The 14,471-nt window shown below is 37.8% G+C and overlaps 1 protein-coding gene across 9 annotated transcripts in view; it reads right to left on the reverse strand.

Moving 5' to 3' along the window:
• MCF2L2 (MCF.2 cell line derived transforming sequence-like 2) overlaps positions 1-14,471 on the reverse strand; it is a 333,832-nt gene that overhangs the window by 135,525 nt on the left and 183,836 nt on the right. For all 9 annotated transcript variants that reach the window (XM_051983258.1, XM_051983256.1, XM_051983259.1 and 6 more), the window contains one exon: positions 3,194-3,282. In XM_051983258.1, coding sequence (XP_051839218.1) covers positions 3,194-3,282 — 89 coding nt within the window. The remainder of the gene's footprint in view (positions 1-3,193; positions 3,283-14,471) is intronic.

The raw sequence follows: 14,471 nt of genomic DNA on the forward strand, positions 1-14,471 counted from the left end.
CTTTAATAGAATTTGCTATAAGGTAGTTTTATCTGTACTAATTTACTATGTTTTTACATTTCTATTGTATCTATCAATATAGAGCCTAATTTTATTAGCTTTACTTAAGAATTTTCTTTCTTGTTTTAATCTTTACATCTTCAGAATTCTGATAAAATAAGATTAAGCAACTTTTTTAAATGACCCAAACTAGGAATGAGACAAGACTAGCTTCTCTTATCAATGCTTTATTCCCTATCTGCCATACTATTCACAAAGCTGTTTTGTCTGTATCTTTTTCTTTTTAAAGTATATAATCACTTTCATAGTGTTGAAAGTTTCTTTCTTTCTTTTAATAAGTCTTTATTATCTCTTAGCCAATTAGTCAGTAAACATTTATTAACTGCCTATTTTGTGTCAGGCACTCTGTGAAGCAGTATAAATGCAAAGAAAGGCAAAAGACAGTCTCCACTCTTGAGAAGTTCACAGTCTAATGGGGAAGACAACATGTAAACTATGTGAAAACAAGATATGTCCAGGAGAAATTGGAGATAATCAACACAGGAAAGGCACTAGAATTAAGGGGGATCCTTAAAACTTCTGGAAGGTGGTGGGATTTTTGTTGGGACTTAAAGAAAGTCAAGGAGGTCAGTAGGCAGAACTCAAAAGGAAATTGGAACAGCAAGGTTAAAGATAATCCAAGATCACCTCGTTATGAAGTGTCAGAGATGGGTCTGGGGGCCGTTACTTGCTGAATACGAGTTTGGCAAGGACTCTCAAAGTTCCTTTATTTTCTAAAGTAAATACTGTAATTCTTCCTTTCAAGAATCCCATTAAAATTTAAGTGAAAAAAAATTGTCCTTGTGCCTCTTTCCATCACACAATCCCGCATCTTTGCTGAGGCAGAGACCCGGGAATTGGACCCATGATTTCACTGGTAGAATTGCCTACTATCCACCAGTGCAGGCTGGCATTTCTTTTTCAGCTTACTTGACTTAAAAGAATTGATTTTTTACTTTATTGTCTCATAAAAACTATCCATTTATGTGTCTTGGAAATTTTTTTTTAAAATTAAGACATATTGTCTGAAGAAAATGATGGAAAAGATTTTTAACAAATTTTACCTATCAGTGATAATACTAGACATGACAATTAGTATGACCATCTCACCTATCAGAGATCTTCATGTGGTCTTTGAATCCATAAGCAACTATTAAATGTAAATAAAACCTCTAATGTGGCTATAAAAATAAAAGTAAATAGGAAGTCTGGAAAAACCTATATGAATTGACGTAAAGTGAAGTAAGCAAAACCAGAACAGCAATATTATGTGCTGATCAATGGTGAATAACTTAGCTACTCTCAGCGATACAATTCCAAAGGACTAATAATGAAGCATTCTATCCAATGTCAGAGAAAGAACTGATGGAGTCTGAAAACAAATGGAAACATACTTTTAAGACTTTATTATTTCTTTTGCAACATGGCTAACATGGAAATACGTGTTATATGATTGCACAGTCAAGAATCAAAATTCTTGTCTTCTTAAGGAGGGGAAGAGAATTTGAACTCAAAATTTTTAAAAGTTTAAAACTGTTTTTACATGTCAATGAGAAATAATTATAATGATATTTTTAACATGGTGAATTATTTTTAATAATACAGTGACACAAAAATTAATAAAAAGCCAGTGCACTATATGTCATGAAATAACATAATGGAAATTTGAATTGAGAGAATTAGAACAAGAATAGTTCTCAAGGAATTAAAATGTAAGATAAGAGTCTAGGGAACCAAGCTACCCTCTATGGTTTGAAGGTACAAGGCTTCCATGAACAACATCTAGGGACACTGAATGAAATGGTAGATGTATGGCCACTGGCAACTCTCTTATTACCTTTGATTTTTCAGAGATAATTCATTGGTTTAATAATTATATATAATTCAAAGGTCTTTCTCTATGGCAAGAAGATGTGCCAAAAAAGAGTCTCATTCTATCTTGTCTTTCATCTGTTTTTGCTGTTAGCATTCTGAACAGTGGTCCTAGCTCTGATATTCCTCTTGCTTCCAATTTTAGCTCTTTGTTTCTTTTAAAAAGGGATTATTGTTGTCTTAAAGTCTTTACTAAGCTTTTTTCTTTTACTTTTTTTATAATAGATTTTTAATAGCTTTTTATTTTCAAAATAGATGCAAAGATAGTTTTCAACATTCACTCTGCAAAACCTTGTTCCAAATCTTTCTCCCTCCCTTCTTCCCCAGTCCTTTCTCCTAGAAATCAAATAATCCAGTATAGATTACACATATACAATTCTTCTAAACATATTTCTGCATCTAATGATATATTTTTTTAAAGTCTATCATTTGGAGAATGACAGATCAAACTGTGTTGCATAAATGGAGTATTATTGTGCTATAAGGAATTAGGAATATGAAGACGCATGAAATTGATGTTAAAGTAAGCAAATTCAGAAAAACACTTTCTACAATTATAACAATGTAAATGGAAAGGAAAAAAATGAAACTGACCATTGTGTACATAATTACACATAATCACCAGGCCTTAATCCCAAGGAAGATGTGAGAAAATATACCTCCTTCCCTTTTTTGTTTTTTTTTTTTGCAGTAGTAGGGGATTATGGGGAATCATTATATATACCATAAGAAATGGCTGATTTGTTTTGCTAAACCTATTTTTTTCCCATTTAAACAAATTTTCACAAAGTATAAACATGTATGTCTATGTAAACATGCATATGCATGTTGATATGCATTTGACCAATGTTTTGCTCTTCCACTACTACATGCTTCCTAAATAACTGCCATATCTAGGGAATCGTACATGGATGAAGATGCCCTCCAACTTGTATATTGCCAAGTTAAATTTTCAGACCTGGGGGAAAAACCCACAAATAATTTAAACCTATAATTTGAATATGAACTATTTTGAATTCTGGGTTCATTAGACTTCTTGAATTAAAATGTCCGGTTTTAAAATGGTAGTTTTGTTTTTGTTTTCATTTTGTATGTGTGGATTTGTGTGTATAAGATTACTTTAACTTTGATCATAACAAACACTTTCTAAATACAATCCACTCTTGTAGTTTTATCCTGTTAAGTGTCTGGAGAGAAAGACGAACTATAATGAATTCCCTTCCATCTTTCAGTTGCCCCTACCCTGCCCTCCTGCTTCTTCCCAGGAATCCTTTAGGCTTACCTTCTCCTGGTGGAGAGATTCTCTTCACTTTCACTCATCACCAATATTCTGCTGGACCCTCCTTGACTGGCTTCATGCATCACTTCGATCTAAGTTTAAAGAAATGTTGGTGAGATATTGTGTTCCTTAATTGAAATTTTTATAAACTTAAAAAAAAAAAACCTATCCTAAGTTTTTTACTTATTGTCGTCATTTGTGATCACATTATATCCTGTTTTACTTTTCAGCCTCCAATTTTTTCTTTCTTGGCTTGCTCTTTCCCACTTTGTGGGGCTGGTGAATTTCAGAGACATGAACAAGTGATTTTTCTAAACCTATTACTCCAGAATTCCTTAAAATATTGAAGGTAAGCATAAGGATAAATTCTCTTTACTTTGTAGAAGATGTATTTTTAAATTTTGCTCTTATTCTTCATCATTCCAGGAGACAAATGAAAATAAATCAAAGCAACATAGAGATTCTGCAACATTTCCATTCATTAAATAATACGAATTAATGAGATTTTCTAGTTGTTAGTGCTGAGCTTTAAGCTACTAGTCCTCTGTTAAAATTTCATTTTGCTGAAATTAAATATCATATCCTTTCTTTCATGGAATTAAATTTGACAATTTCTTTGAAAATAATGGTGGCTCACCCTACAGATGGGATCATAAGAAAGGGCTTATACTTTTGTATAAGTATGCAGCAGTTATTAACGATAAAGGTATCAATATTTCAGTTCATTTTTCAAATTATAGATTCATTACCAAAGAGCCCTACCAAAAAGCAATGCCCATATTTTGTACAAACTCTAACATCTCCATACCTTTCCCCTAAAGATGCCACTGAGAGTGGGCTTCTTTCATTTCTGTGAACAATGAAAATGTGTAACTCAAACTAGGATTGAAAAAATTCTTGTATACCAAATAATTGGTCATAGTACAGGTTCCTGCCTTTTTAAAACTCAATTAAAATTGGAACAAAAGGTTTGGCACTTGTCAATGCTGTAAAATTACCCATGCATATAACTTGTAAATAAAAAGCTATAATAAATATTAAAAAAAAAAAAAAACCTCAATTAAAACCAAATCACAATTATTAATCTCTTAAAACATTTGGTCCTCTAAAGATATAAGTTCTCAAACTGAGATCCATTAACTATATATATATATATATGAATATGTATGTTTTATATCTTTCAATGTAATTAACTTCCATTGGGAGTCCTATATATTTCATTTTCTGCATTTAAAAGCATGATTCTAAGAAGGGTTCCTTCCATAGACTTTACTAGACCCTTGCCAACAGGGTCCAGAACAGAACCCCTACTCTGAGAGGTAAAATATTATTTTAAAAAATTGAAAGAAGTGTTTCCTTATTTTAATCTTGTAATATTTGTCATTTCTTCATGGAAAGATGTATGTTGAAATAAAGATTTTGGGTACATGTTTTAATTCTCATTTGAAAAGTCACCTAAAAGACATCATTGAGATTTGCAGAGATATGCAGAAAAAGGGGTGCATGTGATACAATTATGTAACAAAACTGACAAATAGTCCAAGTGATCTCACAGACTCCAGGGCTCCACTACATTGGCTGTATCCACTGTGTCCAGGAGATTTATGGGAGCTTTCGATAAGGCTTGGCGCCAGATGAGAATGCTTGGAAAGGCTGCAATTTGCATGGGTAGAGGGAGTGCCCCCACCAAGGAAATCAGATTATGTTTTTGTTGCATCTCAAACACAGTCCATATTTGAGAGTGACTGAAACTTCTTACTTATAATTACTGTGAACTAATTTTATATTCTTATTACTTAATGGTGGGGTACCGAGCAGCTAAAGATATGTAAATAACCACAAAGCCTTGTACACTGGGGATTCTTAACTTTTTTGTCGATTTCTTGGGTTGCCTGGTGAAACCTGTGGACTGCTTCTCAAAATAAAGTTTTTAAATATGGGGAAAAATACATAACATGTATTTTTAAATTTTTATTCAAAAGGAATTTTATTTAATATTTTAAATGCATTTTATTTAAAAGGAATCAAAGGCCCATCTTGGTAGTAAGAATGTTTTACTAGTTTTGCTGTATCACAGCAAGATTGTTGCCCTTGAAGAACTAAAGATAAGCACCTAGAGAGAATAATGAAAAGATAGGAGAATGGTGTGAGCAGAATATGACACGTACCTGTCAAGGATTCAGCAAAACATAGCAAAGAATGTTGCAAGAAAAGATGAGGAAATCCTTTGGCAAGAGTAGGGGATGCCAGGAGGACATCCTGGGATTCCCTGGGAACCCTCAAGGGGCTGAGGAAAAGCAGGGAAGCCCCCTCACATGGCAGGGTGGGAGAGGGGGACCCTGAGGCGATCCTTGTGGAAGAAGCCAGCTGAGAGTCATTCAGCATGGAAGACAGGGAAGGATTGTGGTCTACAGCTCTGTGGAGAATTCCCACAGCCACCTGAGGCTTTGCATCATACCCTCTCATTACCACAGAAGTGAGATGCCCATCCCGTGAAGTGATGCTTTTTGTTGCCATGGGCACCCAATGGAAGTGATGCTTTTTGTTTCCATGGGCACCCAATGTAAGTGATGCTTTTTGTTGCCATGGGCACTCAATGGAAGCGAAGCTTTTTGTTGCCATGGGCACCCAATGGAACCAACCTCTCCAAATCTTTTATTGGTCTGTTTGAGAAAAACCTGGGAGTGATCCTGTAATGAGTCACAAAATCTTTATTCCTTTATTCCTTTATGCTTCATTGATAGCAAGGTTTCAATACAGATATGCTGATAACAATACATGTATTATCTGGTTTGATATAACATGATTCCCTTCCTTTGAAAATATGTTAATTCTTTGCTCATCAGACTAAGATCATACTTGGGAACTAATTTGATTCATGTTAGCTGTCACTGGGATAGTCCAAGAATTTACCATTTTTAAGGTAAATCCCCCCCATCCCCGCTCCCTACTTTGCCCATCTTCACTGGGTGCTGTGGATGGAAGTAGATTTGCACAGCAGTGAAGATGGGGCTTTTTTGCTTTTTCCTCCAATTCTATTCATTGTTCACCTTGGCCAAAAGGCTCGTTTTTCTTAGTAGCTAGTCTTATAGAGAGATAATGGACACAGCTTGCCATCAGGCCCACATCAGATGTCTCCTGACTTTCTTGGGAGCTTCCAGAACCTCTGGTTTCCTAGCAGAACCTCCCAATATGAACATTCATCCTGGGCCCCATTCATCCCCAATCACTGGATGATTTGATCCAATCAAATCCAAGTTTAACAAATATCAAGACAGCTCTCATGCTAATTACTCAACCAACACATTTATGAAGTACTTACTATGTGCCATATTATATGCTGCTCCCCAATCTCAGTCTCCTTTTTTCCTAGGCTAAATTGTTTCAGTTGATCTGACATAAATTTGCAGCTTTTGACCATTCTGGCTATTCTCTTGATGCCATTCAGCTCATTTAGTCCTTCCTAAAATGCTGTGTGTAAAACTGACCATTAAATTCCCACTGTGGTCTGTCCCTGGGTCAAAAGGGGCACATGGCAAAGATACAAGGTGTCATTGTAGTTACCCTTCCTGTCCGGAGAAGACCAGGGACATCATGGGCGATGTCTGGACTCGTGTGCTTGGATTTAAGTGTTGGAGTTGCACAAATCCCCAGCCTCCCTTTCTCTTCCTGAGTTACCAAAGTCCAGGGACCTGAGAAAAGCGAAGGTATCTAGAGATGGCCTAGGAGGCAGCAGGTGCCCTTGCCATCTCTGATATCTGACCAAGCTCTAAGCTCTCTGCAGCCCCTGCTTCAGCCAACTTCGTTGCAGTGTACATGTAAAACGACTGTAAAAGAGAGGTGGGGGCAGACTTCAGGGGCTTTGAATGCCAAGCACAGGGTTTTGTATTTGATCCTGGAGTCTGGGAAGTTGCTGGAGTTTATTGAGAAGTTGCGCGTTAGAAACTTGTGCTTTAGAAAGGTAACTTTGACAGCTGAGTGGGGAATGAGGCAAGCAGACCAGCCGTCGGGCTTTTGCATAGTCTTGGAGTAATAAGGACCTGTACCAGGTGCTCACAGTGGCAGAAATTAACATACTGTGCCATGTGCCACACTAAAAAATTCTTAAACCCCTCAAGTATTAGTTGTGACCTAAATGTGAAAAGTCAAACTGAGGGAGAAGGAATGAATACCAGAGCAGATACCTTTCATATCTCTGCATGAGGGGGATTCATTATTAGCCAAACAATAGAATCAATAACAAAAAAAAAGCAGGCAAGCACAATGATTGAAAAGTTTGGGGACAAACAAAATTAATACAATCATGCTAAAGAGAAAAATAGTTGAATTTGGGGGGAATGAATGGATGGGAGAGTTTAGTATCAGGTGCTGATAACTAAATTCTATAGGGAGCAAATGAATATAAGACTAAAATGAATATGGGGTCCAAGCCTAAGGATAGTCTATTTTTTTAAGGCCCTTATAAAAGTCACTATCACCAAGAGAAAGGCAAATCGGGACCACTTTGAAGTTGCTCTTCACAAGCAGCAAATTTTCAAAGATGAGAGATCAAAGAGAGATGGGTGTAATGAATGTTGTAGGGTTCTGGAAAGGAGGCCTGGATTTTAGAATTCATAGGGTAAGGAGGCAGAAGTTGTCACTGGTCCTGATAAAAGTGTCTCCCACTCAAAAGCAGACCGATATCTAAGCTAGTGGTGGGTGGGTGGGCTGGCTTGAGTGGAAATTGGAGAAACTGGAAAGAGCACACTGTGTGGTCACTTTCTGTGGTGTTTTTGGGTATACTGGGTACCACCTGTGGGCTTCTTGTCTCAGGATATCCTAAGTACGTAGAATCAGAGTTGCTGGATAACTACACATCAGTGCCCCAGAACATTATTTTGGCTGCATCTGCACTCGAGGAGCCTGCAAGCCAAGGATGGAATGCTCTAGGGTCCTGGGCTCCAAGAGCAGAGCTCACCTGGCCATTGGCTACTGTGCCAGTCAGAAATTCCCCATGGCCTTCCCAAAGTGGCTCCTCGGCCTGTTTCCCATTCAGTCTGGATCTTGACAACTGATCTGGCCCAAAGTACGCCCTCTGTCATTCTTGAACCTTGTCAAGACCCTCCAAGGTGCCTCATGAGGAGTTCAGAGGCTGGGCCCAAGCAGTATGGAGGCTGCCCGAGAGAGCCTCTAAGATTTCCTTCATAGGAAGTATTTTTGCCCAATGGACAGTGCTTTCTGTCATTAACTAGTCCTGAGAGCCTAGACAAGTCGCTTAATATCTCTAGGCTACAAATTCCCTCATCTATAAAATGGGAATAATAATACCTGTTGTCCCCACCTTGTGGGGTTGTTGTGAGGTTATAGAGACAAAATGTGGTTGAAAATTCCCTCATCTGTAAAATGGGGATAATAATACCTGTTGTCCCTACCTTGTGGGGTTGTTGTGAGGTTATAGAAACAAAATGTAGGTTGAAAATTCCTTCATCTGTAAAATGGGAATAATAATACCTGTTGTTGTGAGGTTATAGAGACAAAATGTAAGAAAAGTCCTTGGTGAACTTCAAAATGTTATTTAAAGGTCATTCTTACTCCCATCACAATAGAGATCTATTCTGTATATTTGATCTCAAAATTTAAGGACATGAAAATAATACCTGATTGGGAAAGGACTGGGATGAAGAAGAAAGGACCTGGGACCCTGATTCCCATCTCAGCTTTAGGGCTGGTTTGATCTCTGAGTCAGGGAGATCATACTGCCAAACCCTTTGTTTCTCAGATGAAGAAATTAAGTTCCTTTCAGCTTTAAATCGATGATTCTGGGATCATAAATGTATGTGTTCTGCTAATAATTTGTATTGTCATTTTCCTTATCTTCTCATCCAAATTCTCTACTTAATTTCAGTAGGAACCTCAGAAGTACAAGGTAAGACTAGGGGGGACTAAAAAGAGAACATTATAACTTCACAGCTTCAACATTTGCCCCTGCTATTTAAATGCCACAAATATCAAGCGTGTCTTTAAATGCCCCAGCACTGTATTGTGGACTTCTTCATGAAAGAGAGCCAATAGCATGGCTCTCACAGTCTGAACACGGTAGTGGGGGAATCCTGGCACTATTTTGTAGGGCAATGGGGGTCAAGAGGCAAGAGGAGGAAGATCAGGTGAAGGTCCCTCTCTTCCCCGGGGGAGGGGGTGTGTGTCGGCTGTGATTTCTCTGTGTTTTCTGAGTTTCTATTGCTATTGTTTGTCAGGGAGGTGATGCTGTGACATGCAAGTGAATTGGATTTAAATGAGGGAGGGCTGGGCAAGGTCACCTGCCTTACTTTTCCTTCCAGAATCATCTGGATCCAGTGATTGATTTGAAAGACTGAAGCAGAAATATCTTTTTAAGAATGGAGAACAAAGCAAGATAACTGTATAAATATGTATACATATATTGGATTTAACATATTTTAAAAACATATTTAGCATGTATTGGATTACCTGTCATCTAGAGGAGGGGGTGGGGGAAAGGAAAGGAAAAGTTAGAACAGAAGGTTTTGCGAGGGTCAATGTTGAAAAATTATCCATGCATATGTTTTGTAAATAAAAAGCTTTAATAAAATAAAAAAGGAAAAAAATGAAACACAAATATTGGACAAAGACCAAGTGACTCAGGAACAAAGTAGTCAAAATGTTTTCTTAGTTATTTTAGAAATTTTATTAATTATTGAATGACATGCATTAAAAACAATAGTTAACAATAGGGCTTTTTTCATTTTTGTTAAACTATTCTCTGTGATACACTCCATTTCTGAAGGCACATAGAATCAAAACAAGTGTTAAGAATCATAGTAGGGTCAAAGGTGTTTAAAAAAAAAAAAAACTAGTCTCCTTGCTACTCCTTGCACAAGACGCACCATCTCCTGACTTTGGCCATTTTCACTGGTTGTCCCCTAGGTCTGGAATCCTCTCCCTTCCCAACTCCATCCCTTGGCTTTTTTGAAGTCCCAGCTTCCACTTTCTACAAAAAGACGTTCCCAATCCTCCTTAATACTAATGCTTTTTTTTTTCCCCTATTGATGATTTTCAATTTATCCTGTATATTGTTTGCTTATCTCTAGCTGTTCTCTCCCATTAGCCTTGAGCTCATTTGAAAATAAGGACAGTTTTTCTTTTGCCTCCTCAGCACTTAGTGGAGTGCCTGCCTCGTAGTGGATGATCAATGAATGCTAAATGTCTGACTGGGGAGGCAAAGGAAGACCAAAATAGTTTCTGACCTCAAGAACACTCTATTGGGGAAGGTAACCAGCAAATGACTCTATGTACCAGAGACCTGATAAATGGCAGAGAAAGGCACAGGTATTAAGGGAAATCAGGAAATGCTTCTTGCAGAAGGTGGGAATTTAACTGGGACTTGAAGGAAGCAGGATATGAGGAGGGAAAGCATTCCAGGATTAGGGGACAGCCAGTCAAAGGATGGAATGGGGGTGGGGAGGGGTGAGGGAGATAGATAGTAGGATAGGAGGGAGAGGGACAGGAGGCATGAACTTGCACTGGGGCAAAATAAATATGGTGGGGAGGAGAAGCTGGACAAGATTGTGGTCTTGCCAACCAAGACAGGCTACAGAATGACAATTCAAGTGGAAGCATTGGCTGGTTTTGACAAACTGTTTTTCCTACTTTATTTTTTTATTATTGGTTGTTGACTTTCATTCTAGAAGAGGACCTAAATGACCTCTCTAATGTTAGACTCGAATTAAGTGTTATAAGGGATAGTTCTCAGAAAAGGAGAGGGGACATGGGAAGTGGAGTGATCTATAAACAAAAATAATAAATCAACTTTTACTTATTTAGTTATTATTATATATTTCTTAGTTTTGTTTTGCTGAGGCAATTAGTGACTTGCCCAGGGTCATACAGTTAGGAAGTGTTAAGCAGCTGAGACCAGATTTGAACTCAGGTCCTCCTGACTTCAGGGCTGGTGCTCTATCCACTGCACTGCCTAGCTGCCTCAATAAATCGATGTTTAAATAGACTAAAGAGAAAAATCTAATATGTTTTATTATTTGATAGGAGGAAGGGTTTCTTTGCCACTTTTCTAAGTCTTCTGACATTTTGGAATTCAATTTCAATTCAATAAACATTTATTAAGCATCTACCACCTGCCAGGTACTGTATTAAGTACTAAGGATACCAAATATGTATATATTATATTATAATTAATATAATATTACACACACACACACATACAACTAAGGATAAAAAGGAAGTGATAAAAATTTAAGGCATGGGATTTAAATATTAGGGAAGGCTTCCAATAGAAGAAGAGATTTTAGCTGGGGTTTAAAAAAGAAAGATTAATAATCAATGTAAAGGAGGGAAAATCTTATAGGGATAAGGGACAGCCAGAGAAAATACTGGAAGCTGAGCAATGGAGTGTCTTGTTTATGGAACAACCCGGGGCCAGTGTCACTGGTTCCAAGTGTGTGTGTCGGGGAGTGAGGGTTAAGGTGACTGGAAAAGCAGAAGGGGCTAGGTTGTGAAGGGCTTTGAATGCCAAACAGAGCATTTTGTATTTGTTCCTGGAGGTAATCAAACAATTGTGGTGGAAGGGCTGACAGAATCAGATGCAAGCTTTAGGAAAATCTTGTGGATTTGATTGGAGTGGGAAGAGAAATGATCTAAATATTTGCACAGGTAAATAGCTTTATGTCCAGAAATATGGCTCACACCATCAGATGTATAATAGCAGACTTCTGGAAATGCCCTCCAATCTTCATAAAGGAAGAAAAATAAAAAGGAATAATCTGGCTTCTTTTTTAATGGGCTCATCTCCAAGCAGGTGTCCAAATTTTCTGATGAGTCCTGTTTTCTGGCTATAGCTGGTGCCTTGAAGAGCAGGAAATAAGGGATCAAATGGCTTTTCCTCAAGAAAATAAATGTTCTCCCACTGAGGCTTTTCTGGAATGGGCATGTGAACTCTGCCCAAGGCCTCTGTAGGCCCAACCACCAGGAGAGATTAGTTTGGGGTGAGTTCAGCAAAAGGAACTAGATACCAGGTTTTTAAGAATCACAAAGCCTTAGAGTTAGGGCCGGACTGAGCTTCGAGAGTGTTAGGTATTCCAATATCCTTGTTTTAGAGCAGAGGAAATTGAAGGCTAGGGAAATGGTGAAGGATCTTGCCCAAGTAAGGAACAGAGATTTGGATCTAGAGCCTTTGACTCAAAATCCTGTGTCATTGTAAATGTGGGGTAATAGGGAGAGAGGGAGAGGGGGGAGAAAGAAGGACAGGGAGAAAAAGAGAGAGAAAGAGAAAGAGAGAGAGAGAGAGACAGAGAGACAGAGAGAGAGAGAGACAGAGAGAGAGAGAGAGACAGAGACAGAGACAGAGAGACAGAGAGACAGAGAGAGACAGAGATAGAGACAGAGAGACAAAGAGAAACTGAATATAAATTGCAAGGGTTTGGGAATAGGGGGAAGTGCTAGGATCATTGTGGGAGGGAATTCCTTACATAGATTAAATCACAAACCTAGAATCCTCCTCCTTCCTCCCCCAGCCAACCCTTAAATCAATTTATCTTGGTTAAGGAATTCCAGTATTTGGTCTGCTGAATAATAAGGATCCTTTTAGTCAGCCTATTGGTTATCCGAGGCTCATTCTGCTGTAGTAGAAAGACCACCCTATTTGAGGGAACCCTCAGCTTCCCACCCTTACTTGTTAGTTGTGTGATCTTGGGCAAGGCACTTTATCTCAGTTTCCTCACTTGTCAGAGAAACATTGGAGCCACTGAATCCACCCCATTCATGTTATTGATGAGAAAACTAAGGAACAACATGGAGCAAGGAAGGATTTGAATCCATGTCCTCTGACTCCTGACTCAGTTCTCTTTCCTCTGTATCAAGGGCTTTCTTTCCATCATGAAAGGTTCCATGACCTTGCCAATTAGAACCATGAAAGGATTGGGAGGGTTTTGATGATCTGTGTTTCTGCCATGTATGAGTTTCCCCATCTTGGGATAATGAGAAAAGCGGCCTGGTTGACATGATGTTCTTAAGACATTTATCACTAAATTCTGGAATCTCTCTGGAGTTGGAAAGGAATTCATCATCAAATCCCACCCATAATCTTTCAAAGAATCTCTACCACTTAATCTGATGGTTTCATTTTGTTAAGATTTAGGCTTCAGGAATGTAATAAACAGAATAACTCAGGTCCTTCACTAAAGTCATGATCCCTCCAGAAGTCTCCTGCCCTCTGAGAGAGGAACTCAGATATATTGAGGAGTCCAATGTCCAATACCCAGTAAAAAGGGTACTGAACATCATTCTGGATATCAATGACAATCATACATTAAACCATTTTGGAAACTTTTTCCAGCTCCTAGAGTGGTCAATTCCCCAAATGACTCACTAATACTTGATGAATTACCTCATCACCAACCTTCCCTAAATCACTTTGCTAGATTCCTCCTTCCAAACTGGCAGTAAACCATTAATGAACCATTCCTTTCCCTTTTTTCATTCTATCTCCCCACTCTCTTTCATTCTATTTTGAGAAGTTTCTGTTATGTGTACTAGTAGTTCATGCAAATAAAGATTAATTAATGAATATAAGGACAAAGGTTACTGACTCCTGGGCCTTCCCAATATCCACGATCAATTCTCCCACTGTGAACATAAAAATTCAATTACATTCAATGTAGTTTATATTTATGACTAATTAATGCCCTACTGTGTGTATGTGCTGGATTATGGGGATAAAAATACAAAAAAAGAAACCATCCCTAGTCTCAGCTAGAGTTTAGCTTCTAAAACTGTGATTCACAACCCCATATGGGGTATTGTAACTAACTTTGGGAGTTGTGAAATTATGCTATATTATAAATAAATGTTTGATTTGTATACCTATTTTACATACCAATATACTTAGGGTCATGTAAAAAATTCTCAGGTGAAAAAGAGTCACAAGTGGAAAAAGTTTAAGAAACTCCATTATAGAATCAGGAGGAGCTGAATTCAAATGTGACCTCAGACTTCCTAGCTGTGTGACCTCAGTCATGTCGCTTAACCTCAATTATCTCCAAAAAAAAAGAATCTTACATTCTATTTATGAGCAAGAAGATGGAGAGTTTAGCCGGGGAAAATAATAAAGTGCTTTTGATTGGGGTGCTTCAGAAAAAAGTCAGGATTTGAAACAGCTCCCTAGAGGTAGCAAAAGAACATGATACATGCTTTCTGGTTGCTCTATTAGGCAACAATAATAGGAGTCAGTAATCTTTGCCATTATATTCATCAGTTAATCTATTTTTGTAGGATC

The sequence above is a fragment of the Antechinus flavipes genome, chromosome 3, assembly GCF_016432865.1.
Source record: "Antechinus flavipes isolate AdamAnt ecotype Samford, QLD, Australia chromosome 3, AdamAnt_v2, whole genome shotgun sequence".
In the NCBI taxonomy this organism is placed as follows: domain Eukaryota; kingdom Metazoa; phylum Chordata; class Mammalia; order Dasyuromorphia; family Dasyuridae; genus Antechinus; species Antechinus flavipes.